This window comes from Callithrix jacchus, chromosome 5, assembly GCF_049354715.1.
Source record: "Callithrix jacchus isolate 240 chromosome 5, calJac240_pri, whole genome shotgun sequence".
In the NCBI taxonomy this organism is placed as follows: Eukaryota; Metazoa; Chordata; class Mammalia; order Primates; family Cebidae; genus Callithrix; species Callithrix jacchus.
In genome coordinates, this window is record NC_133506.1 from 76,440,001 (window position 1) to 76,467,368 (window position 27,368).

The 27,368-nt window shown below is 46.9% G+C and overlaps 1 protein-coding gene across 5 annotated transcripts in view; it reads right to left on the reverse strand.

The window, feature by feature from the left end:
• Positions 1–27,368, reverse strand: part of GAS7 (growth arrest specific 7) — a 283,345-nt gene that overhangs the window by 69,779 nt on the left and 186,198 nt on the right. For all 5 annotated transcript variants that reach the window (XM_002747912.6, XM_035300035.3, XM_008996523.5 and 2 more), the window contains exon 3: positions 856–936. In XM_002747912.6, the coding sequence (XP_002747958.3) occupies positions 856–936 (81 nt within the window). The remainder of the gene's footprint in view (positions 1–855; positions 937–27,368) is intronic.

Below are 27,368 nucleotides of genomic sequence, written 5' to 3' on the forward strand. Positions count from 1 at the left end.
AATCTCAGACTTACATGTATCCCAAGAGCCCCACAGACAAACCTCCCACCTATTACAGGAATGTCCATTTTGGCCAGGGGCAGTGGCTCACACCTTTAATCCCAGCACTTTAGGAGGCCAAGGTGGGTGGATCACTTGAGGTCAGGATCTCAAGACCAGCCTGGCCAACATGGTGAAATCCCATCTCTACTACAAATACACAAATTAGCTGTGTGTGGTAGTACATGCTTGTAATCCCAGCTACTTGGGAGGCTGAGGCATGAGAATCACTTGGACCCAGGACACAGAGGTTGCAGTGAGCTGAGATTGCTCTCCAGCACTCCAGCCTGGGTGACAGAATGAGATTCTGTCTCAAAATAAAAAAAAAATAATAAAAAAGAACGTCTATCTTGACTACCTCTGCTTGATTACCTTTGCAGACAGAGAACTCATACCCTCACAAGGCCTCCTTCACACCAACCCAGATGTTCTATTTGAAAGCTGCCTTGTAAATATCTGCCTCCTTTTAGCTTCCATGATGTCCACAAGAGCCAAAGAGAGCAGTTCTGTCCACACTTCAGGTCTTCCTGTCCCTGACAGAAAGCACACTGACATCTCACCCTCCCCAGCCATCTCTTCCTGCTAAGCGCCTGAGGAAGAGAGAGCAGGAGACCACCAGAGCTGCTGTTGGCACTGCCAGGGAGATACCAGCCTGCTGGGCCACAGGCCTAAGAGTACCCACCCCTGCAGTCCCGACCCCTCTCTGGGTTTGCTATGTCAGCCAGGTTTAAGACCCAGGACCCATCATCTCAGCCTCTCCACTGAAGGCGGTGTTGGCCCCCCACCAGTTGCCCCAAAGCAGCCAGCGGACAGTACCTGTTGGAGGCAGAGAGCTCCTGTGAGAGCCAGGGCTGGCCGGAATCCCAGGAGTACTGCTGGGACGTTCCCAGGTGGTCTCTGGTGAAAGAAGAACAAAGAAAATCACTTTGAGAATGTCACAGGGTGGAACCTCAGAGTTTTGCAGAGCAGAAGGAGATGGTCAGAGCTGGAGAAAAGAGAGATAGCCTGTCACCCTCTTCCATAACCCTGGCCAGATGGGACCCTGCTTTCTGCTCCCATATCCATCCACCTCCCTTCTCGCCACCTGCCCCCCAGCCCCATCCCATGTCCACAGAGCTGCTTTTTGCTGCAGGCCCTTCTCCATGAGGCTGGGGCCCGAAGGAGGTGGGCTTCCCATCGAGATGTCAAGATCCTCTGAAACATCCCCTGCTGCAGCCTTCCTATTCATTTGCCCCCGCTTTGTTATTTCTCTCTGAATGTCCACTGTTAACCTGAAACTCCAAAGCACAGAGGACAGAGTGTTGGTGCAGGAGTCTGTAAAGAAACAGGGGCCCTCTCCCACCTTGGGTGACTCCCAAGTTTCTTCCTGATTTCACAGTTCTGTGTCTCATTTGAGCTGCAACTGCTGAATCTGCCTGGCCACCTCTCCCTCTTCCAATGCTCAGCTCCAGGCTTCAATCAGAAATAAAATTGGCCTGGCGCAGTGGCTCATGCCTATAATCTCAGCACTTTGGGAGGCCGAGATGGGCAGATCACTTAAGGTTAGGAGTTTGAGACCAGCCTTGCCAACATGTTGAAATCCCATCTCTACTAAAATTTAAAAATTAGCCAGGTGTGGTGGCATGTGCCTGTGGTCCCAACTACTCGGGAGGCTGAGGCAAGAGCATCACTTGAACCTGGGAGGTAGAGGTTGCAGTGAGCTGAGATAATGCCACTGCACTCCAGCCTGAGAGACAGTAAGACTCTGAGAAGAAAAGAAAAAACTAATACTGCAGTTATAGTACTGTCCTCCAATCACTACTTAACCCACTTCACTGCCATGAGCAGAGACTTCTTATGAAGTGATCTAGTGATAAAAAGAATACTTTCTCACTATATACAATTTGATAATGCAAGAAAACACAAAAAAATAAATATTGCCCATCATCCCACCATTCAGAGGTCATCACCATCAACATTTTGGCATCCATATGTTGATTTGTTTTCTAAGCATATGTTCCTCTTTAAAATAAGACAAAATCAAACTGTATATTCTTTTTATGTATCAACTTTTATGAATATCTTTCCAAGATCTGTCCAGGAGCAACGGCCCATGTCTGTAATCCCAACACTTTGGGAGGCTGAGGCGGGTGACTTGCTTAAGCTCAGGAATTTGAGACCAGCCTGGGCAACATAGTGAAACCCCATCTCTACCAAAAATACAAAAATTAGCCAGGTGTGGTAGCATGTGCCTGTGGTCCCAGCTACTTGGGAGGCTGAGCTGGGAGGATTGCTGGAGCTCTGGAAGTCGAGGCTGCAGTGAGCCATGATTACACCATTGCACTCCAGCCTGGGTGACAGAGCAAGACCCTGTCTCAAAAAATAAAAATAGGCTGGGTGTGGTGGCTCATGCCTATAATCTCAGCACTTTGAGAGGCTGAGGCAGGTGGATCACTTGAGGTCAGAGTTCGAGACCAGGCTGGCCAACATGGTGAGACCCCATCTCTACTAAAAATACGAAAATCAGTCAGGCATGATGGTGTGTGCCTGTAATCCCAGTCACTCAGGAGGCTGAGGCATGAAAATCGCTTGGACCCAGGAAGCAGAGGTTGCAGTGAGCAGAGACTGTGCCACTGCACTCCAGCCTGGGCAACAGTGAAACTCTGTCTCAAAATAAATAAATAAATAAAATAAAACAAAAATAAATTTTAAAATATTTCCAAAACCATTAAGGGGGGCTGTATAGCAAAGTGGTTAGGCTCTGTTTACTGAGGTGATTCTAGAACCTCTGGGTTTGAATCCAGCTCTGCCTCTCACCACCACTCTCCTTGGCCAAGCTACTTATCCTCTGTGCCTCAGTTTCCTCCAATGTTAAAATGAGTTCAATAAGGTATCCACCCAAGGGAGATATCGTATTAATACCAAAGGCCCATATACATGCCTCTAGCGCTAAGTCAAATTTATTTAAAAATTCTATCACTGAAAACTCAGTTGTTTCAAACAATGAAACCAAAACTGGGTTCTTGACTCAATTTTGCTCCAAAACTACCATGCAGCCCTGGGCAAATCACACCATCCCTCTGGTCCTTTGATGCTTCATCCAAAATAAAGAGGTTCAGCTACTTGGTCTCTTAAGCCCCAATACTCCCACTCTCTCACTGTGATTGGTGGTCTTAAGGCTCATTGTTTGGGTTTCAGGAAGGGCGAACCTAGGGCTCCAGGAGCAGGGCATGACAGGGGCAACGTGGTCCCTTCATGTCTTAAGGGAGAGAAAGCACAATTGAGGGTGATCTGGAAAGCAGAGAGGGTGTGAACATAAACAAGAGAGTAGTAGGGTCTTTTATTTTTTTGAGATGGAATTTCTCTCTGTCACCCAGGCTGGAGTGCAGTGGCGCAATCTCTGCTCTCTGCCTCCTGGGTATAAGCGATCCTCCTGCCTCAGCCTCCCAAGTAGCTGGGACTACAGGCGTCTGCCACCACGCCCAGCTAATTTTTTTGTATTTTTAGTAGAGACAGGGTTTCACTAAACCCCGCTGGTCTTGAACTCCTGACCTCGTGATCTGCCCGCCTCAGCCTCCCAAAGTGCTGGGATTACAGGCATGAGCCACGGTCCCAGCCAGTAGTTGGGTCTTTTATGAGGAGTGACAAGGAGAGAGGCTACCAGAGGGCTTAGGAGCTTCCCCAGTAGATGCACTGGCAGGCAAGAGCAAGAAGCCTTGAAGAACTTAACTTCAAAGACCCCTGCCCTGCTTAGGGCCACATCCTGGCCATTCATAAGCTGAGTGACCTCTAGAATCACCTGAACTCTGTATTTTGTTTTTCTCAACTATAAAATGGGGGTGAAAAAGGTATCAAAGTAGGGTGGGAAAGAGTATTAAGTGGGTTTACCTGTGCAAGGCACTTCGGACAACATCAGGCACAAGGTAAGTGCTTTATCAGCATTAAATAAAACAGAGAGAGAAGCCCAGTGGATCTCAGATGAGCAAAAGCAGCCAGGTAGGCAACCCCAGGAGGCCTCAGGCATCATCGAGCCTCAGGCTGCCTTTCTAGGGAGGCTTCTCTTCTCTCCTGCGTGTTCAATCATCCCTGCCTGGAGGCCACACTGCTGTCTTCACATCCAGGTTCCCCTCTCCACCCTCTCCTCCTGAGTTCCCTGGCCCCTGGACACTCAGGGACAGGGCTCACTCGCCATCGCCAGCTCCACCCTATGTTCCATCCCTCACGTCTAATTGGTTCCCAGGGCCTGGAGATGCCCTTCCATCCCATTCCTCTCCTCGTCTCCATGTCACTCCGGAGTGAGTCTCCCTGCCTCTTGAAATCGCCCACTCACAGGTAGTGGAACACTCACCCTGCAGCCCAGCTTTTGCTAGAAGTCACTCAACAGCAAAATCCCCGTATGGCTCCTTTCCAACATGGCACACAGATCAATCCCTGACTGCATCCAGAATGACATCCCACTGGCTTCACTTCAGGCCCAGCTAACGTGCCTCACTGATCTCTGAATATGCCTCTCCTGTATTGTTCACCCACACTCACCGCCTCCTGCTCCCCATCCCTGGGTATTACAACCTTGTTCATTCATCAAGTCTCAATGAAAATGTCCCTTCTGCCATGCAGCCTACCAAGATTGCTCTTCTTCCCTGCAAAGCATTCTTCCCCAGACTCTCTAGAGTGTGTACTGTGGTGCACCATCCAAATCTCTCCAGCTGCAGAGGCTCATAGCTGAGTCCCTCTCAGGGCACTGCCCTTAATGAAAGAGAGCTGCCTTGCCCAAGGCTATGCCTAGGGTAGGGGTGCAAGGTGCATGTGTAATGACTGGGGTGAGGGGGGGTCAAAGGCCCACCAATCCCCTTGTCTCAAATCCAACAATTCTGGAAGGGCCCTCCCAGCTCAGAGCTCCCCGTGGCACTGCGGAGGCCTCCCTGGTGGCCATATTTATTGCAGTGCTGCTTCCCTCCTTCCCCAGGAGTTGCTCCCAGGAGGACACACCCTACTGAAACTCCTGCATATAAATCTGTCTCAAGTCTTTTCGAGAAGTCTCCCAACACACACATTCCATCCAGCTTCCTTCTATGAAATCAGTACACTGTCCGTCTCTCAGACAGCTCAGATCCTAATCTTGAAACCTTACCTTATCCTTGAGGGCTGCAGCCATGGTGGCTCACTCTCTCAAATATGGCACCTGGTCTGGAGGATGGAAGGACAGAGGGGCCAACAGAAGGACAGACATTGCAACAGCACATGGGAGATTCCCACCTGAAGTGCTCTTCAGCTTGCCAGGAATAAACAGCAGGAAAGCTCCCGGACAACCTTCCCCTTTGTGCTGCTGCCTCCACCCCTTTGGTGGCTGACACCATTGACCTTATTTTAAAGGAAGCCTCAAGAGGCAGAGTGGTTCACACATATAATCCTAGCACTTTGGGAGGCCAAGGTGGGCAGATTGCCTGAGGTCAGGTGTTCAAGACCAGCCTGGCTAACATGGTAAAACCCCATGTCCACTAAGAATACAAATATTAGCTGGGAGTGATGGCGCACACCTGTAATCCCAGCAACTCGGGAGTCTGAGGCAGGAGAATTGCTTGAACCTTGGAGGAGGAGGAGTTGCAGTGAGCCTGATATTGCACCACTGCACTCCAGCCTGGGCAACAGAGCAAGACTCTGTCTCAAAAAAACTAAGAAAAAAAAAAAGAAAAGGAAGGCCCATCACCTGTCACGCAGACACTGCCTTTGATCTTCTGGCTGGAGCAGAGAGTCACGATTCATGCACTGACTACTCCTTCCATCCTGCACCCATTCGTCTATCGCTGTTTGCCTACTACCTGTAAGCCACCACCAACCACCATGGACCCAAAGCCAATGCACCTAACTTTAAGATACGGACCATTTAGCAGAGAAGCTGCTGGCTCCTGTTACTCTCCCCACCCCCATCCTTGAGCTCTCCAGTGAAGGGAGCTACCAGCAGCAGCAGCAGCCATGACAGTCACCAGCAGCTCCGGGTGCTGCAGAAGGAGGCTCTGAAACCCTAGATGGATGCCAGCCTGCAGTCAGAATGCTGCTGTGCATGTGGGGACCCGATGGGAGGCCCCTTTCCCTACTCTCACTGGCCTGGTCACTCCCAGACCCCCTAGAAGCTGGAGTCTCTCTAATTACCGTATCTCTCCACTTTAACCTCCAAAGGGGCCCCATCAGGGATGACACAGCTACCTGAAGGATTCAGCCCAGTCTATCTCCTTTGTCTTGGCTAGTTCTGACCAATCCAAAACACAAAGACACTGTGAGCCTGCAGTAGGGATGGGGCTGGGCCAGGCCAGACCAGGCCAGGCCAGGCCAGGCCAGGCCGACATCTGGAGAGCCCAGTGGGGCTCTGGCTCGGTGACCTCACCAGCAGCAGGACAAGTCACCCCAGATGACCATACACCACAGGGAGGAAGCCGTGTCCAGGTCTTTTCCAATAAAAGACTCCCTAATCCACTTACAACACACCAGGCTCCTTGACCAAGTCACAGTAAGACTGAAGCGGCGGCTCCAGGCCCCCAGAGATGCTGGATTGAGGCCCTTCTGCATTCTCTAGACGTCCATCCCTGTGGCCTTAGGTCATCCTGGATGACTGCCCAGACTCTCGCAACAGAGCTATGGCCACAGAGGCTCTAGGAGGAAAAGTGCGGTCAGAGTGGAAGGAGGGAGGTATGCCTTGGGGAGCCTCTTCCCACGCAATGCAATTCACACAAAACACATTTTTTCCTAGTGGTCACTAGAACTCCATTCAGCCCTCTACCACTGAGACCCAGAGAGCCAAACATACACAAATGAACTGACCACAGATTAACCCATCTAAGGGGGTACTATTCTATCATCAGTGCTGAGAGCCAAAGATGTTCATCTTCTCATCTGCGAATGACTATCTACCCCATGTAGAATAAAACTTCTAAAGATAGCTGGGCACAGTGATGCACACTATAGTTCCAGCTACTTGGGAGGCTAATGCAAGAGGATCCCTGAACCCAGGAGTTCAAGTCTAGCATAGATGACACAGCAAGATCCCATCTCTATAAATGAATGAATGAGTGAGTGAGTGAATGAATAACTCGGAAAGTGACAATATAGTTGAAAGACTGAAGACTGTGTACATCTGAGATTCAAAGCACAGATGCTCCTTTTTAAAAATTATAATAAAGAATTTTAAAAACAGTGAGCTAGGCAGAAGTTATTAATTTTAAATAGTCACTTCCGGGCTTCATTTCCCCTTGTTAAGACTGCATCTGCCTGCGTTAGGAATTTTGGCCTCTAGGGCGAAAACCACAAGGAGCCCCTAGACCTCACCCACTGGTTATGGTGATTGGCCACAGGCCCATCTGCAAGCCTCTCGCCCCCAGTGGCCTCCTGTGGGGATCGTCCACTTTTCTAGGCTTGAGCTGGCTCTCTGCTGCCCCCTGTGGTTATCAGGTAAAATAACCACAGATACCAGAGCAGAAGGAAACGGACTTCGGGATTTTTTTTTTTTTTGAGAGGGAGTCTTGCTCTATCACCCAGGTTGGAATGCAATGGCGCAATCTCAGCCTCCTGGGTTCCAGCAATTCTCCTGCCTCATCCTCCCTCTTGACTTTGATCTGAGATTCCTGGAGTTCTCTCCTTTTCGCATCTCTTTACACTTCTGTGCTACTTGCTCTATCTTCTCCTTCCCCTCACCCACCTTTTCTTTTGTCCCTGCACTGATTTGGTGGTCTCCCTACCCATGGATTTTCTCCTTGCCCTGCAGTCCTCACAAGGAGGGTCTGCCTGGGCTATGGCCAGGTTTGCCTAGACAGATAGCAGCCCTGCCACTCTGTTTCTCAGGCCTGGTCTCTTCCTACCCAGAAGCTGGTGTGCCCTCAGGCCATACTTCCCTGTCCTCCAGGTGAGCCCCAGTGCCTTGGTCCAGGCAGATGCAGAATTTGCAATGGGGCCACATTCCCCTGGAGGCCCCTGCTTGTCTCCCTTGGCAAATGCAACAGCAGCAGCTCACAGAGACCTGGTCCCCTCCTGTGCACCAGAGTCTCCTCTATCTCTGGTTTTTCAGTGTCTCCTAGTACAGGCATTGCTACAAGACATTTGAAATTCCCTCCTGAAAGTAAATGATGTTTGAATCACAACTGCGGGTCCTCTGCTGGAAAGAAACTACTACTCTCTGAAGAACCATTTACGCCTGGTCACATCAAGCCCTTCCACATTTGGGATCCCCTTCAGTGGCCACAAAACACCTATGAGACAGGTGGTGTCCTTTTCAATTCTAATGGAAGGAACTGAGGCCTCGGTGAGAAGAGGCATCTCTGGAAAGTGGTCTGACAACAAAGACCACCGTTTTCTGGCCACACGTACCATGCCTGAGCTCTAGGCTGGGACTGTGCAAGCTGCAGCAACACAATGTATTTGAATCTATAAACAACACTTCATTTGAGAACCATACTCAATATGAATATTATTATTATTCATTCAACACATATTTGAGGGCCTATTCTGTGTCTGGTACTGTACTGGACATGAGGGAATATGGCAGGAAATATAACTTATTAATCTCCTCTTTCTTCAGCTTAAATCTTAGTGGTCATTATGCGATTCAACCTCTAATCAAATGTGTCTGTTTATAAAATTTTCTATAAGTGAAAACTTAAAAATTTTCTTTTTTTGAGACAGAGTTTCGCTTCTGTTGCCCAGGTTGGAGTGCGCGTGAATTCGGCTCACCGCAACCTCCACCTCCTGGGTTCAAGTGATTCTCCTGCCTCTGCCTCCCGAGTAGCTGGGATTACAGGCATCTGCTACCACACCCAGCTAATTTTTTGTATTTTTAGTAGAGATAGGGTTTCTCCATGTTGGTCAGGCTGGTCTCGAACTCCTCATCTCAAGTGATCCACCCACCTCGGCCTCCCAAAGTGCTGGGACCACAGGAGTGAGCCACTGTGCCTGGCCAACTTAAAAAATTTCTAATTGGATTGGTGTGGGGTGGAGTTGTGCAAGGAGACAATAAATAAGCAAAAGATATCAGTTTAGCTGTTGCTTCATACTAAAAAGAATACAGCAGGGAAGAGGGATAGAACATGTTATTAGAAAGAAATTGTAATTTAAGAGTGGCCAGGGAAGTCCTAACCACCAAGAAAAGAACACAGAATGAAGATCTGAGAGAAATGTATTATCTACCTATTGCTGTATCACAAATTACCCCCAATTTAACAGCTGGAAACATTAAATATTCACTATTTCACATGGTTTTAATGGATCAGGAATCAGAGAGTGGCTTAGCTGGGCAGTTCTGGTCCAGGTTGCCCTATGAGGTCGGGGTTAGGATGTTGATGGGTGCTGCCTCATTTGAAGGCTTGACTGGGGCCGGAGGAGCAACTTGTAGAAAGCTCGCCCTATGGATGCTGGCAGGAGAATATGGCTGCTGACTTCACCCAGAGCAAGTGAGCCAAGGGAAAACAAGGCAAAGGTCACAATATCTTGGTTATAACTGGTTATAACCCACTATCAAGAGTGACACTCCATTATGACTGCCAGAATCTATCAGTCTCACAGCCCACCCAGGAAGGAAGGTGGGAAGGAATGACACAAGGGTGTATCAGGACCTGGGTGTGTTGGGTGCCATCTTGGAAGGCTCCTATCACAGAGAGAAGGAGCAAACCAGGCACATATCTGAAGTAAGAGAATTCAAAATGAAGGAACATTAATTAAAATGTTCTGAGGCAGAAGCATGTCTTTCATCATAGAGAGCAGCAAGGAGGATAGTGTGGCTGAAGAGGAATTGGGGGGGAGGGGGAAATAGAAGAAGATGAAGTTAGAGGTAACAGGGGCCAGATTGGACCATCCAGGGGAGTAGTTCTCAAAGTGTGGTCCCTGGACCAGCAGCATCATCATTATCTGGAACTTGTTGGGTGCCCTCTAGGTGATTCTTGTATACTCTCAGGTCTGAGACTCCCTTATTAAGAGCTTCAGCACTGGCATCTTACAGACAGATGTTCAAAACTCCCAGGTCTATTTCTTTTAACAATGACCATGTTATTCGGCCTCGGTTTCCCTGTTATAAGTGGGGGATAACGATACAGAGGTCCCAGCTTCCTAGCATTGAACATAGGAGTCAGTGAGGTACATACAGCTCTCAGCACAGTTTCTGGCACAGAGTAAGCCCTCACAGATACTGAAGAACAACAGTAAGACAAAACAAAACACCAAAACCATCCCCATTCCTTCCTTCCTCTTCTTTCCTTCCCAACTTCTACCCCAGAAGCTGGCTCCCTGCCTCATCCCTCCTTTTCATGCCTACAAAGAGCACATCTCCCAAAAGAGGGGTGCCAGGGGTGAAGGAGGGGCTGCAATGCCTTCTTTAGCATTGCTGTGCTGTGGGGCTATCCCTTAGTTAACCAGGGAGATATCACTATGAGTGGCCTCCAACTTCCCAATTACAGCCGCTTACAAAATTCTTAGGGCAAACCCCCAATCTCGGTGGGGGGGCAGGGGCTCCTGTGCCCATTTCACAGATGACACAGAAGCTGCGATACTGATGGGATGAAGTGGAGGCCCCATCAGTGCCCTGGCCCTTTGACATCTGCCATAACCAAGCTCTGGTCTGGCTTCAGCCTGCACAGAGGGCCTGTGAAAGAGCAGGGCCAGGAATCCAGGAATAGCCAAGGAATTCAGAGGGCCGGAGGGGGCCTGCCTGGAGCTGTTCAAGCCTGCCTTTCAATCCCATTAGGTCCCTGACCTAGCAGCTTCCTTACAGAGTGCAGACCCATGCAAACACACTGGGGAATCCATGAGCATTTAAAAGAAATCACTGACCCACACTTGGGTTGAAGGGCCAGGAATGTTGGCTGCAGTGTTGGAGAAATGTGTCTTGTCACCGACACAGCAGGTGCTGGTAACCCACTGCCAGCTTACACATTTGACTCCCATCTTATGGTTGAGAAACTGAGAAGAAATCTTATCAAATCCAAAGCCTGGATGTTCCAGATTCAGAACCTAAGCACAGGTGCCAGGCAGAGCTCTGGCCTCATTTCCCAACACAGCTACTCATCAGAGCTACTGGGGCCACTTGTTGGAAATACTGATGCCCAAACCTCACACCTGGAGCTTCTGGTTTAGTAGGTTGGGAGGAACTCAAATCATCATTTTTATCAAGCAATCTCAGTGACTAATCAGATGTGGGGAAAACTAGTATAGTCCACAGTAGGACCATCACGGAGCCCAGCCATGGATCAGGAGGTACTTGGACGAAGATAAAGGCCCCAAGGGGTGGGTTAGACTTGGGATCAGTCAAGGTATATGGTAGAAATGTACAGTAATTTAAGGAACCCCCTAGATGCTACCCCAACCTTCTAAGAGCCACAGCTTTGAAATGGGTCTTTGCTGAGTTCCCAGGGGTGCTACATGAATTAGAAGAGATTGCCGCAAACCCATGAGCATGACTGAATCCTCAGAGTCTAAAATAGATGGGGATGAGGAGAGAGGAGAAGACACAAAAGCAGTGAGTGCTATAGTGAGGGAAGCCCAGAGGGAAAGGTTCCAGAAAGAAGGTTCCAGTGTGGGGGCTCAGGCAGGAGTGAGGGAAGTGTCTCTAGCAGGGCCTGGCCCCCTTCGAAAAGTCTTATCTTAACCCCCTGAGGGCTAAGTCCTGAGTTAAAGGACAGGATAGACCATTTTTAAGCAATCCTGTTCCCAGGTGTTTGGAGCTGTCAGGGAAAGCAGAGCTGAGGCAGCCAGCTATTCTCACGTGGCATGGCACCAGAAGAGTCCAGGTGACCTGAAAGAGTCCAGTCCCTATGCTCCTTGGCAATTCATTCAGACTTTCTGAACACTAGGGAGGAGCAGGGGAGCTCACGGCATTGTCTCTGCCCTAGGGAGCTAACAGGCTGGCTGGAAGAATAATCTCTTCCTGCCTCAGCTACAGCCCCTGCTTTCATATCCATCCCTCCCACCCGATGTATTCTGAGGGCTGCAACTGCATTGAATAAATGTAGACCTGTCTTCTGGGCACCAAGGACACTCAGTAATTGTTTGATGAATGAATAAAGACTCAGCTCAAAGCAACTATTAGAAGGAAGTTCAGTAATATGGCTAATGGCTGATTTTTAAAGATACATGTGTATATGCGTGTAGGTAAAAAGAAAGATAAAGAGACAGGGAAAGACCAAGAAGGGGGCCAGGGAGACGAACTCTATTCCTCTATTCCCTTCAAGCAACATGAATCACGGATCACAGAGCAGTCCAGTTTAAAAACAAAGAACATATACAGGTGATTTACAGAAAAACAATTGCAAATGATCAACAACCAAAAAAATCAATGCTCATTCTCATTCAAAATTGGAGGAATACAAGCTAAGACTGTAAGACACTATGTTCTTACCCATTTTGTGACTGATAGCCCCTATTTAGCCAGGATCTGCAAAAACAGGTGAGAATGTCTCTGAAATTCCATTTGGAGATATCTGTCCACATCCCAAATGCACATTATCGTTTGACCTAACAACAGTTTTAGGTGTGCAATAATGTAAGCATGAAGGTATTTTGTGGAGCACTTTTTATTAGAGGGAAAAGACTCTTGGGAAGCACCCTAAATGTTCACTGACAGGGAACAGTGATGTATTAAAAGGAGGGTGTTCTGCGGAAGGGCCGAAGTGCATGAGGTGGGTCTGTGCATGCTGAAGGGAAAAGGCCCTCCACAACACACTGCTAAGTGTACCAAAGGTTCTCACTTTAACAAAACGGCACAAATAAAATGTCTGTGCTTGTGCATGCAAGGCAAATGTGCCAAACGATACACATGAAGCATGTGATGCTGGCTCGTTCTTTAAAATGAAACCAAAGTAAGAAGACTTGTGTGCGTGCATGCATCCACGCGCACACCTTCACAAATAGGTATATTTTTTGAGACAGAGTCTCACTCTGTCGTCCAGGTTGGAGTGCAGGGACGTGATCGTGTGTATGTGTGTGTTTTTATCTTGGCTCACTGCAACCTCCACCTCCTGGTTTCAAGCGATTCTCCTGCCTCAGCCTCCAGAGTAGCTGGGACTACAGGCATGCGCCACCACACCCGGCTCATTTTTTTATTTTGAGTAGAGACAGGATTTCTCTATGTTGGCCAGGCTGGTCTCGAACTCCTGACCTCAGGTGATCTGCCTGCCTCGGCCTCCCAAAGTGCTGAGATTATAGACATGAGCCACTGTGCCAGGCCATAAGACTATATTTTTATAGTATATCCCATTAGAATCCATGAGAAATTTCCATGATAGAAAACAGACAAAACTTGGTGTAGGAATAGAGAGAAAGACCCAGGGAAAAAGGCCCAAACCAGACCCAGGCAGATCATTTAGCACATGGTAAAGAGATGCTTCTCAAGGCAATGGCTGAACGGCTCAGTCAGTCAATGCTGTTTGAATGGTGGGTAAACTATTTGAAAAATATTGAGGTAGGTCCCTTTCTCATTAATTTTCTGAAATTAAATTCCATATGGCTTAATATTTTAAGTGAGGGGAGCGGGGACAGTCCATAAGAGCACTAGAAGAAACTACTACTATCTTTTATTGGTAAAGATCTTTTAAAGTAGGGCCTCAAAGGGTAGAAATCACAAAAGGAAAAGACTGGCATATTTATCTATTAAGTGAAGTTTTAAAAATCACAATCAGAATGATAAAACATAAAAAATTACAACCATTTGTGGCCGGGTGTGGTGGCTCATGCCTGTAATCCCAGTGGCTCCCAGTACTTTGGGAGGCTGAAGCGGGCAGATCACCTGATGTCAGGAGTTCGAGACCAGCCTGGCCAACATGGAGAAACCCCGTCTCTACTAAAAATACAAAATTAGCCAGGCGTGGTGCATGCCTGTAATCCCAGCTACCCAGGAAGCCGAGGCAGGAAAATCACTTGAACCTGAGAGGTAGAAGTTACGGTGAGCTGAGATCGTGCCATCACACTCCATCCTGGGCAACAAGAGCAAAACTTTGTCTCAAAAACAAAACATTACAACCATCTTCTACAATTGATAACACAGGAAAAACTCAACTGTTTCTCCTACTCTCTACCCAACATCACTCAACACTTCTGACATCAGGTATACGGGGGTTTTCCCCTACAAACTAGCCAGCAAGTCTCCAGTGGACACAAGCAGAGTGTCCTATATCTTAATCCAATTCTGATATTGTCTACCTGGAGATAACATCAGATCCCACATGTTGAAGGCTCAATCCCACACAAGACTGCTCCCCACTTCAGATACCAATCACAAGCAGCAAGTTGTCACCCACATGTCTGACAGGCAGGCTATAAATCAGGGATTCTACTACTCCTTCCATGGGTTCAACTACTTTGCCACAGCAGCTCACTGAACTCAGGGAAACACTTCACTGTTACCCACTTATTCCAAAGGCCACGACAAAGGATACAGATGAAGAGGCAGATGGAAGAGGTGCACAGGGCCAGGCATGAGGGAAGAGGCACGGCGCTTCCATGCATCACCTTCCAGGCTCCTGGTTCTCAGTTATCCAGAAGCTCTCTGCACCGTCTTTCTAGGTTCTTATGGAGGCTTCAGTGAATAGACATGATTGGTGCTGTCCCTGGCCATTCATTGGTAATCAACCTTCAGCCTCTTTCCTCTCCCCAGAGGTTTGTGGGGTAGAGGCTGAAGTTCCAAACTTCTAATCATGCCTTGGTCTTCCCTGTGACCAGCTCCCATCCTGAAGCTGCCCAGGGGGCTCCAGATACCTGTCATCTCATTAGCATCTCAAGAGACACTCTTAAGACTCTGCAGATTCCAAGGGTTTAGGCTAGGGAGCTGGACGGAAGACTGAATATGTACTTCACAATATCCAATTACAGATGTTCAAGACTCTAAGAACTGCTCAAACCCCAGTTTGGATCCACATGCTATGGGCGTGACCACTTGGCTGTTGCTACTGAACCCGCCAAGAGTTGTATAAAACAGGACTTGGGGCAGTCCTCCTCCACCATGAGTGACCATTTCTGCAAATGGCTGCTGAGGAATAAAAGGCAAGACTGCAGAGAGAAAGATGCATGAAGAGAATCCAGAGAAAGAAGTGTCATAGGCTGGCATTGTGGCTCGCGCCCATGATCCGAGCCCTCTGGGAGGCCAAGGTAGGTGCCTTGAGCCAGGAGCTCAAGATCAACTTGGGCAATATAGTGAGGCCCTGACTCTATTTTAAAAAGAAGAAAAGAAAGAAAGAAAAAAGAAGTAGCATAAGACATCACAAGGTCCCACAGTTGGGACAAACAATCTCAGCGCCTGATTTTCCCGCTCTTGTGCCTACATTTCTGTGAGATGCCCCCATATCCCTCTAATAAATGCACTTTTTTTCATAAGTTAATATAAGTGGGTTTCTAGTCCTATAACAAGACAGTCCCTGCCCAAGGACATCCATCAGAGCACAGTCTAACGGCCTCTGGGCCAGCACCATAATCTCTCCATGGAAGATCGTACCACACAACCGCTTGGAAACTTCTCCCATAAAGTGGTATTTTTCCACTTATGCATCATCATTTGTTGTTGTTGTTTTCTGAGAAACTCGGCCTTTATTAACTTCAATTGCTCTTCATTGCTAATCCATATATAGAAGAATTTCCAGCAAAAGGTGTGACTTTATGTTTATAAATTATGCTGAAGGCTGGGCATGGTGGGTCACACCTGTAATCCCAGCACTTTGGGAGGCCAAGACAGATAGATCACTTTAGGTCAGGAGTTTGAGACCGGCCTGGCCAGCATGATAAAATGCCATCTCTACTAAAAATACAGAAATCAGCTGGGCATGGTGGTGTGCACCTGTAATCCCAGTTACTTGGGAGACTGAGGCAGGAGAATTGCTTGAACCCGAGAGGCAGAGGTTGCTGTAAGCTGAGATCATGCCACTGCACTCCAGCCTGAGTGACAGAGTAAGATTCTGTCTCAAAAAAGAAAAAATTATGCTCAAAACCACTGAGTACTGCTTTTCACAGGACTTGGGAAAATAGTGAGAAAGAACTAAGGCTATTTTGGGAATAGAAATCAGCAATAATCTCTCAGGTGCAGCCACAAAGGCACTTATGAACTTGCTGGATTCCTGAGGAATAAGATGGCCATTTATCCCCTGACACTCAAAGGCTGTCTGCTCCACCTCCATGGCTCCTTCAGGCACACAGAAAAAGTCCTTATCATAAACCAGCACTGCAAAACATGTATAGAAATTCAGGGCAAAAAAAAAAAAGGCTATTCTCAAACATCAAAAAGGGCATTCAGGATAGAAAAGACCACACAAAATGAGGAAGAAACAGCAGCATTTTATAGTAGAGTGAAGTAAGATTCCTTGGGAAACTACGGAAGCAGGTTTAAAAACTTCTCTGCAAAGAGGACTGAAAACCTCATCCATGCGGAGGAATGGTAAGATGCTAGGAACAGGGGAAGCCTTCAAGGTGGGCTTAAAGGAACACTTCTGAAATGTAAGAGCCCATCAAAACCACTTGGAGGACTGGTTAAACAGATTGCAGCTGTTAGCCGTTGACTAAGACTTAGTCAGTTGCAAGCCAGTCCTGTGATGCTGAAGGAGCATCACAGTTCCCCAGAGGGAGTATTAAAATGCAAATTTCTGGGCCTTACCCATAGAGTTTTTGATTTACTAGGTCTGGGGTAGGAGAAACTGCACAACTAACAAATTCCCAGCTGACGCTGATGCTGCTGGTCCGGGGACCAGGCTTTGAGAAGAATGGGTCTAGGAGACCACAAGGAAAAGCAGGGATCTCTCTGCGCCAGGTGCTACCTTTATCCAGGTGTTGGAGGTAGGGCCATTTAAAAGAAAGGCACAAGAATCAAAACAACACACCAATTTACTCTTGACTTGAAAGCACCCTTTTCCTCTGCCATTTACTCCAAATGGGTGGTAATGATGAAAACTACGGAAATGACAGCAGGTTGGTCAGAGAGACCCAGGAAAAGAAGACTGAATGTAACAGGGTGGATTCACTGAGAGTCACGAAATCAGCCAGGCCCCCAAATACTCAGCTCATTATAAAAGTTACTGGAGATTTTCATCTCTGTCTCTAAATTCCGCTAGTGAAGAAAGTTCTGCACTTGCATACCTTGTAATAAGAATCTATTCTTCATAGGAAAGAGTGGAGCCAGCTGGGTGGGATTGCAGCATTCAAAAATCATCATGCGCCCCTGGCCCTTTCTGTTCTTCCGCTTCCCAAGGCTTTGCCTCTGCTCTGTCCTCTCTGTATCTTTCCACGGTGGCACCCATCTCACCAATCAGCACATATCATTTGTATAAACCAGGAGCAGAAAGCAGTGAAGTCTTGGTCTGAGACAAGGAGGCATCCTCTCCTTGCCTTCCTGCCTGGCACACTCCTCCAGTGGCAGAGAGCACACGGGCTGGGCATTATTGGATGCTCCTTGTTAAAAAAAAAAAGCAAGCCCTGGGCCCTTTTCAGGCTCAGGTTCAGGTTCACTCAGCTTGGCCCTAGAACAAACCCCTGATGGCCAGAACATAAGATCACTTGTTTAGCTTACCAACACCCAAAAATACAACTAGAAGATTTTCAAGCAGGAGAGAGGGAGGAAGACAGGAATAAAAACAGAAATCTGAGAAAGATCAAGAGAAACAGAGGAGCATGAGGGTTATGCTGGGGAATGGGGAGCAAAAGAAAGCCTTAGCGCTAGGCTCCAGTCCTCTCCTCTATTTCAGAGAAATTATTTTTATCCTACTTATAAAAGTAAAACAGGTCCAGGGAAGAAACACTGGAAAACACAGGAAAGTAAAAAGAAGAAATAAAACCTTCCCTAATCCCATGCCTTGGAGAGAAGCACTGTGAACAAACACCTTCCGCTCCACTTGATGAGGTGGCCTCTCAGTGTGGGGAGGCACCCAGCCAGCAGGAATCAGGGAAAAGAGGGAAGCAGAAGTAGGAGCTGAGTCCTCCTCTGCAGCGGCCATCAGGGTTGTTCCTTGGGAAATACAGAGCTTGAAAGGGGTGTGTGTGTGTGTGTTTGAGACAGAGTCTTGTTCTTGTTCTTGTCACCCAGGCTGGAGCTCAGTGGTGCGATCTCAGCTCACTGCAACCTCTGCCTCCCAGGTTCAAGCGATTCTCCTGCCTCAGCCTCCTGAGTACCTGGAATGACAGGCATGTGCCATGACACCCAGGTAATTTTTGTATTTTTAGAAGAGACGGGTTTTTACCATGTTGGTCAGGCTGGCCTTGAACTCCTGACCTCAGGTAATCCACCCGCCTTAGCTCCCAAAGTGTTGGGATTACAGGTGTGAGCTGCCGTGCCCAGCCAAAAGGTTTTTAAAACTAGCCCAACTCTCTCTTTTAGAGATGGGGAGATTGCAATTTCAGGATCCTGGGAATGCAAGGAAGAGCTTAACATCCCAGGAAACAGAAGAGCTGCAGGCAAGATTTTTGGTCAAATCCTCTCTGGTATGGTCCAGAGAGGTCAAAGGAAGGATCCAAAGTATTTGAAAATAATTTTTTTTAAAGTCTCTCTTTTCTGTAGCTTGTCCCCCCCACCCCCACAAAAAAAAAACCACATAATTAAAAAAATCCATCTCTCTTGGAACTGGTACCAAGACAGCTCTTTTAAGCACGAGCCCATACTCCACATTCACTGATGGCCTGGCAAGACAATGGGAAAACAAATCACCCTTCCTGCTGCTCATGCCACCTGCACCTCATGCTGGGTATCGATACCCAGGGAAGAGATTGTGACCTGTTTACAGCCTCCTAGAGGACACAACAACACTGCTTAGGTATCAGTGCTCAAAGATAAGACTAGTGTTGGGCGGGGGAAGTGTATCAGTTTCCAGGGGGCTGCTATAACATTACTGGGTGGTTCAGAAAGCAGAAACATGGTTGGGCAGGGTGGCTTATGCCTGTAATCCCAGCCCTTTGGGAGGCTGAGGTGGGCAGATCAGAAGGTCAGGAGTTTGAGACAAGCCTGGCTAACATGGTGAAACCCCATCTCTACTAAAAATACAAAAATTAGGCAGGCGTGGTGGCATGCACCTGTAATCCCAGCTACTCCGGAGGCTAAGGCAAGAGAACTGCTTCAACTCAGGAGGCACAGATTGCAGTGAGCCAAGATCACACCACTGTACCCCAGCCTGGGCGACAGAGCAAAACTCCATCTCAAAAAACCGAAACAAAACAAAACAGAACAACAGAAGCATACTGTTACAGTTCTGGAGCCCAGAAGTCTGAGATCATGGTACTGGCAGGGTTGTTGGCTCCTTCCGAGACTGTCCCAGGCCTCTCTTCTAGCTGGTGGTGGCCTTGGGCATTCCTTGGCTTGTAGACGGCTTTCTTCCTGTGCCTTCACAGCGTCTTCCCTGTGTGTGTGTGTCTGTCAGTCCACATTTCCCCCTTGAGCTGAGGACCCCACCGTATCGGATATGGGTCCACTATGCTCCAAGAAGACCACATCTTAATTTAATCAATTGCAAAGATCTTATTTCCAAATAAGATCACAGGCACTGGGGAGTTAGAACTTGGACATCTTTTGTGGGACACAACTCAATCCATCACAGGAAGCAGAAAGCTGGGGCTGGCTGGGGGTGATGGGGGGCCAGGATAGAGGTCCAGCTAACACCTGGAAGTTGCTCTGGGGGTTGCGAAAGTCTGGACAAATGAGAAACAGAGGAGCCTGGGGGTTCCACAGCAGAGACTGCAGGTGTCTTGCATGGCCCACAGGGGCAGTAAAGAAAGCACAGGATAGCTACGCTCCAACCACAGTGTTAAGTCCGTGCAGGTGTTCGCCCAAAGCCCACTAGTAATATTGATAATGAAAACAATGGGGCCAGGCGTGGTGGCTCATGCCTGTAATCCAAGCACTTTGGGAGGCCAAGGTGGGTGGATCACAAGGTCAGGAGTTCAAGAGCAGCCTGGCCAATATGGTGAAACCCCATCCCTACTAAAAATATAAAAAAATTATCCGGGCATGGTGGTAGATGGCTGGAACCTGAGCTATTTGGGAGGCTGAGGCAGAGAATTGCTTGAACCTGGGAGGCAGAGGTTGCAGCGAGCTGAGATCACGCCACTGCACTCCAGCCTGGGTGACACAGAGAGGGAGGAAGAAAGGAAGGAAATAACGAAAATTTTCTGTACCAGTTGGAAAACTGCTTTTGCTCTGACCTCCCCACTCCACATGCCACCAGCTGCCAAGGTCCCCTAAGAGGGTCCCCACCATCTGGCCAGGTTTTTGGGGTGGGAGCAGGACCCTATCCCAACATATTATTCCAACAATCCATCCCTGTGGCAGACCAGTCAATAAATGCCTCGACTCTCAACTGATCTCACAGGAGCAACTTCTTCTGGGGCTGAGGATATCTTTTGGCACGCAGATAGTCATCAACCACTGCTGGCAAGAGGGCAGGAGCTTCATGCCACAGAAACTTCCAGGGTGCCTGCTACATGCACAGCACAGCTCATGATCTGTCCAAGGATGGCAAGACCCCCATGCCTCTCCGTGCCCCTTCTGCTCTGCTGGGCACAGCACTCACAGGGAGTGGGCAGGCAGTAAACACCAGCATCCTGCATGACTAACTTCTCACCCCGTTTTCCTCCTCCCACACCTCTTGGATGAGTACTGCCTACTTTGGAATCCAACTCAGAATGAAATAACAAAAAAGCTGTTACCCCACCCCAAGGTCTTCCTCCAACAATAACGATCTCATCAACGGGACCTCATGCCAGCTTTGCAGAGGGAGGCACAGTCTCAAGCCGTCATGGGTAATGAGCTTGTAGGGGTTGCAACTCACAGCCCCGTAGGGTATTTAGAGGTCGGAAGGACTTTCAGCACAATATTCAGGCAGGAAAAAAAATGGACTCCAACCCCAAGGAAAGCCTCATTTTAACAATCTCATATCCACTTGAGGAAGCATTCTGTCTTTGCAAACAAGTAGCCATTTGCATTGTGTTCGCCCACACCACCCCTGCAAGAAGCCATCCAAGTGGTTAATCGGAGCTGGGCACACAGAAGGCATTTAGCAAACACATGTTACTTGATAACCAGTTCACATGGTCCGTGCCCACTCACTTATTAGAATATAACCTACAGATCATTTCCGTTTATACTGGGAGTTTCACTGACTCCCTGGGACCGAACCCTTCAAAGCTCACTCTGGTTACATCCATCCAGACTGCTGTTCCCTGCAGCCCAAAACTTCCAGCTGCACCCACAGGCTCCCATTCCCACACCCCACCCCACAGACACTATACAAACCCCAGAATGGCAGTGCTTCCTGCACTAATGTTGGACATACACAAAAAGCCTCAGAGAAAAGGCAGAGTAGGATGGGATTTTGTTGTTGTTTTTGAGACATAGTGTCACACTGTCACCCAGGCTGGAGTGGAGTGGCACAATCTCGACTCACTGCAACCTCCGCCTCCCAAGTTCAAGTGATTCTCCTGCCTCGGCCTCCTGAGTAGCTGGGATTACAGGTGTGTGACACCACACCCAGCTAATTTTTATGTTTTTAGTAGAGACAGGATTTCATTATGTTGGCCAGGCTGGTCTCGAACTCCTGATCTTGTGATCCACCCATCTTGGCCTCCCAAAATGCTGGGACTACAGGCTTGAGCTAGGATGGGTTTTAAGGTCCCTCTTGAAACTGGCGCTTCACAACTGTTGACTAATGAGTCTGCTTGCCCTAGATTTTTTATTCTCTTGCTTGGTCCTCTTTCGTAATCTCTCATTTCCAAATTCATTCACGAAATGTCTTCCCAGGCCGGGCATGGTGGTTCATGTCTGTAATCCCAGCACTTTGGGAGGCTGAGGTGGGCGGATCATGAAGTTAGGAGTTCGAGACTAGACTGGCCAATGTGGTGAAACCCCATCTCTACTAAAAATACAAAAATTAGCTGGGCATGGTGGCAGGTACCTCTAGTCCCAGCTACTCAGAAGGCTGAGGCAGGAGAGTCACTTGAACCTGGGAAGCAGAAGTTTCAGTGAACCGAGATCGTGCCATTGCACTCCAGCCTGGGCGACAGAGTGAGACCCTGTCTCAAATACAAAAATAAATATACATCTTCCTGATTTTGTGTCTGATGCCACCCTCACCTCAATATTTGATACAAAACCACCAGGCGCCCTCTTCTCATCAAGCCCAAACTCAGACACCCACAGAACTAAACACAGAAAACGCATGCATGAAGCCCAACTAATTTTTTTTTTTTTTTTTACATATTACAGGTAATGGCCACCTTCTCAGACCCACTCAGCTGTGTTCAGGCAGGAAGGTGGGGCTGGTGGGGTCACACCTCGCAATTTTCTGAAAGGAGATAGGTATCCAGATGTTTATGAAGAAAACTCCCAATTTTTCAATGCTGGAAACTAACAACATTTTTAAGCACTGTGTACACAGAATAGAAGCTTCTGTCAGCGGTCTCTAGCCTAAGGACAATCCAGCAAGCAACATCTACCCTCGCTGTTTCTTTGCAGGACAGCTCTCCTGGATTCCAGATGCTCTGACCTTGCCTGCCTGCCACCTCCCCACCACCCTCAACACATTATAATGCCATTTCCCTAAGAGTCCAGTTTTCCAGGCCAGCACTTTTCAAAAAGAGTTCAAATGAAGCAAATGTCATTCCTTATGGGTACACAATTCACAGTGTCCCGTACTTCCTTTGGCCTGTAATTAATGAGTATGGGTCAATCTAATGACTGCTAGCAATCCTGCCACGGGATTAGTGGCTGGACTCTGCTAAGCCATGAGCTCTGCCATGTAATGAATGATGAGTCACCTGACTACTGGCTGGCACCCTCATCCTAACCAAAGTAGAGGGAAATTAGGGTGCTCCAGTTGAAAGATCTCTGCAGAAGAGAAAAACGAAAGACACTTCACAACTCCTCCAAACCTCCAAGGCCTGAACTGCTCCACACAAGTCTTTAAGTTCCTTGAAGGCAAGGATGCTGTTCGTTTTGTCTGGATGCCAGGATGCTAAGCAGAATGTACAAATGAAAACAGTACATGCTCCAATTTCCTTGACTTGGCCATAGCTAGAAACAAAGTTGAAAGCAGAGTGCAGGAGTATTTTTTTTTAATAGCAAAAAATGCTGAGATCCCAACAATTTTTGAGCTATTGACCCTAAATCTTTGAAATTATAAGACCCGTCACTACATCTTCTTATATAGATAGGAATAAAGGCTGGGAAATATACGCGAGTCAGCTACCCTGGCGACACTTAAGAATATAAACACCAGCCAGGTGGAGGGACTTTCTTGGCAGTTTTATACTCATTCCAAGTCTTGTCACCATAAAATTGAGTTATTTGTCTTCAATAGCTCCACCATGAGATATTACAATTGTTTATGGTTATATAACCTTTAACCTTGGGACTATGATGCATAATTACCTGTTTAAAGGAAGTCCTGTTTTCTCATTAAATTTCTATAAGAGGAAATTGGATGTAAATTTGTTCCTCAGCTTTATTATATTTGACTATGTCTCCATCATTTTATTACAAATTGTCCTTGCAGGTGAAAAATAGGTGGTGACTGTTAGAAAACTTTGAAAAACATAAAGTGGACATTTTTGCTCTTTCCAAATAGATTCTGATTCTGGAGGTCAGTGGTAGAATCTGTGTACTGTTTTGTTTTTTTTAAACAAACTCCATTTCCGAGGTGCCTCTGACACCCACCAGTTTGGCAACCAGGCAGAATGACTCCCTAACCAAGATGTCTAAAGAATGGTTTCTAGGCTGGGCATGGTGGCTCACACCTGTAATCCCAGCACTTTGAGGGGCTGAGGCTGGTGGATTACCTGAGGTCAGGAGTTTGAGACCAGCCTGGCCAATAGGGTGAAACCCCATCTCTACCAAAAATCCAAAATTAAGGGCTGGGCACGGTGGCTTACACCTGTAATCCCAGCACTTTGGGAGGTCAAGGAGGGCAGATCACCTGAGGTTGGGAGTTTGAGACCATCCTGACCAACATGGTGAAATCCTATCCCTAGCAAAAATACAAAACTGTAATCCCAGCTACTTGGGAGGCTGAGGCAGGAAAATCGCTTGAACCTGGGAGGTGGAGGTTGCAGTGAGCCGAGATCGTGCCACTGCACTCCAGCCTGGTGGCAGAGTAAGACTCCATCTCAAAATAAAATAAAATAAAATAAAAAGCCAGGCACAGTGGCAGGCATCTGTAATCCCAGCTACTCCATAGGCTGAGGCAGGAGAATCCCTTAGAACCTGGGAGGCAGAGGTTGCGGTGAGCTGAGATTGCACCACTGCTCTCCAGCCTAGGTGACAGAGTAAGACTCAAAAAAAAAAAAAAAAAAAAAAAAAAGAATGGTTTCTAAAGGATGCCAACGAAGTCATATACACACCCACCATGCCCACACATGCCTGTTTTTAATGACATTTTTATTGCAATGTAATTCCATATCATTAAATTCACCCTCTAAAAGCATATAATATAATGGTTCTTGGTATAGTCACAGAGTTGTATAACCTGCACCACTACCTAACTTCGGAACATTTTTATTGTCTCAGAAAGAAACTGTACCCATCAGCAGTCACTCTCCATTAACTCCAGCCCCCAGTAACCACCTGGGTGGTTTTCTGTGGAATTCTCTATTCTAGGCATTTCATATAACCAGAATCATATGGTATACAGCTTTTTGTGTCAGCTCTTGACTTAGTGTGATGTTTTTGACATTCATCCACATGGTAGCATGTATCAGCCAGTACCTTCCTTCCCGTTTATGGCTGTATAATATTCCACTGTACGGATAAAACCACATTGTTTATCCATTCATCAGTTGATGGGCATTTGAGTTTCTACTGGCCATAATAAATAACAATGCTCTGAACAAGCACACACAGGATTTTGTGTGGACGTGTGTTTCCAATTTTCTTGAGTGGAAACAGCTAGGAGCTGTTTTTTTTTTTTTTTTAGTAAATATATAGATATGTTTTATTTTTCAAGAGTAAAAGTCAGTTTTATTTAGAATATTCAAGTACAAAAAATGAAAATTTAACTATGAATGTTAAGAAATGTGAGAAATCATTGAAGTGTTGAGAACAGTAAGGCCCTGAATGCAAACATCACATAAAATATGAATTAATCTGCATTTTATATCTTTAACATTCAGATGTTCATATGTTTTAAAAAAATATTTTTAATAAAATGATTCAACCTTATTATTTTTCCCCTGGAAGGCAGAGTTTAAACAAGTATGTAATGAAATGTTTTCCTAACGAAAACTGTGATACACCCATGTTCAAAGGTACTTTCTCATTAGGAAAAAAAGAGTTTATATAGCTGGATGTTTTAACTTTTAAAGATATTTGCTTCACAACAGTAATACATCAGCCACAATAAGGCATCCTGAAGCATGAAGTAATATGTTTAATTTGACACAAAAGCTTAAGATCGTATCACCAATACGGTAACTGTATCAAAAATTTTAGTTCTATAAAACTATTAAGAGGTTAGAGTTTTAGCTCTATAATATACCCCAAAACATAATTCCCCAAAATATTTAGTATACATAAAAAAGGTTCATCTTGGACTATAAATGCAATGAGATAGCCCCAGTATGAATGGGTTCTATATTTTCAATGGCGCTGACACTGTGCTCTTTGGTATAATGCACTGCAGTGGCAATAGCTTGGTAGCAAGAGAAAAGATTTAGTCATCACAAAACAGCAACTTAAAAATTTCTAACGACAGTGAGTATATAGGTACAAGCTAAGTATCCCTTATCCAAAATGCTAGCCATCAGAAATGTTTCGGATTTCAGATTCTAGAATATCTGCATATACACAATGGGACCCGGCTTTAATTACATAATTCATTTATGTTTCACATACACCTTATACATATAGCCTGAAAGTAATTTATACAACATTTTTAGCATTTGTTCCTGGCTCCAGTCTCCCCACTCCTGTGCCTGCTATGCCCGAGTTCTTCTATCCCTGCACCTGCCAGCCACATCGGAGGCGGTTTGTTCCGATGGGTTGGGTTATCTTTGTCATGGAGATCTGAAACTTTGCACATGTCACTACGGGGGAGTTGTTTCTACTCTAGCATCTGCGATGAGGTACCCTCTTTGCCAACCCTCTCAATCACTACTCTTCCTCAAGCACTATTATTTATTCTTCCTCTGTCTGCCTGAACCAGTACTACTGTCAACATAGTGTAAATGGTTCTCAGAAGCTTACCAGTGTGGACTTGGTCTCTGTCAGTCATGTTGTTTACTCATACATGTATGTGTCCTGTTTTAAAATATAGAATTATTCTTAAAAATAAATTAAAATCTGTATACTTGCATTTCAAAAAAAAAAAAAAAGCAGGGGACAATTTTTTTTTTTCTTTGTGAGGGCTGCCTGCCAAACCCAATACCAGAGCAGGCCAGGGCGGGCCCAAGCCGGTGGAGGGTGGTTACACAGCTGTCAGGGCAGAAAGGAGTTGATGACACCTACAAGCAAGCTGAGAAGAAGAGAGGAACACTGAAATCTTCCCAGGGTTTCAGAATGAGTGAGAGAGGCAAGTGGGAGATGCAGGAGTCTGAAGCTGGAGAAAGGACAGAGAGACATCAGAATAGAGCTGGGGCTGGTGCAGGTACCAGGGGACAAGAAGGGTCAGTGACATCAGGAATGCCTGGAGCTCTAGGGTGAGGCAGCCTGGTGTCCACACGCTCAATCTTAAACATCCAGCTGCAAAGATCCTCCAAGCATCCCCTCCTGGTACTTTTCTGTCCAAGCACTGGAAGTTAGGGCTCCCGCTGCAATCCTGAGAGGCAGGGGTTGTCCTGAGGACCTGGTTCTTCCTGCAGATCCAGCAGATGTGATGTCATTTCAAGGGGCTTCTATGGGTCTCATCCTCTCATTCTTCTTGCTCTGTAGCACTTTGGAGTTATGGTGAGCCAGCCACCAGGGATGGAAAATGCAGCTGGGAAGTGACCTCTCACCTCCGGCATCCCTGGGCTCTGCGTGTCTCCCTCCACATCCCCTGTGCTCACTGAGAGGGAGGGTCCACACCTTAGTCTCAGACACAAACTGGGAGAAGTCACTGCTGCCCTCCAGCGACCACACGTGGGATCTCAAGCCTGGCTGGGACCGCTTGTCTAGGAGTGGAATAATCTGGGTCACTGAATATTCTAGAAGATTCATGGATCCTATTGTACACATTTCTTTTTGTCCCACTTCCATATCTGAACCACATGCTACTCATCACTGACTCCACCTAACAGACAATAAAGAACGCTCTCACACTGTTTACCAATAAGCAGTCTTTGGCAAAGTAACTCAAATTCCTAGAATTGGGCAAACCACAGAATTTGTCTCTTCTGTCTTTTGACTTGTGTGGGTCTTCAACTTCGTACTGGCGGTGTGACCGACTCTCAGC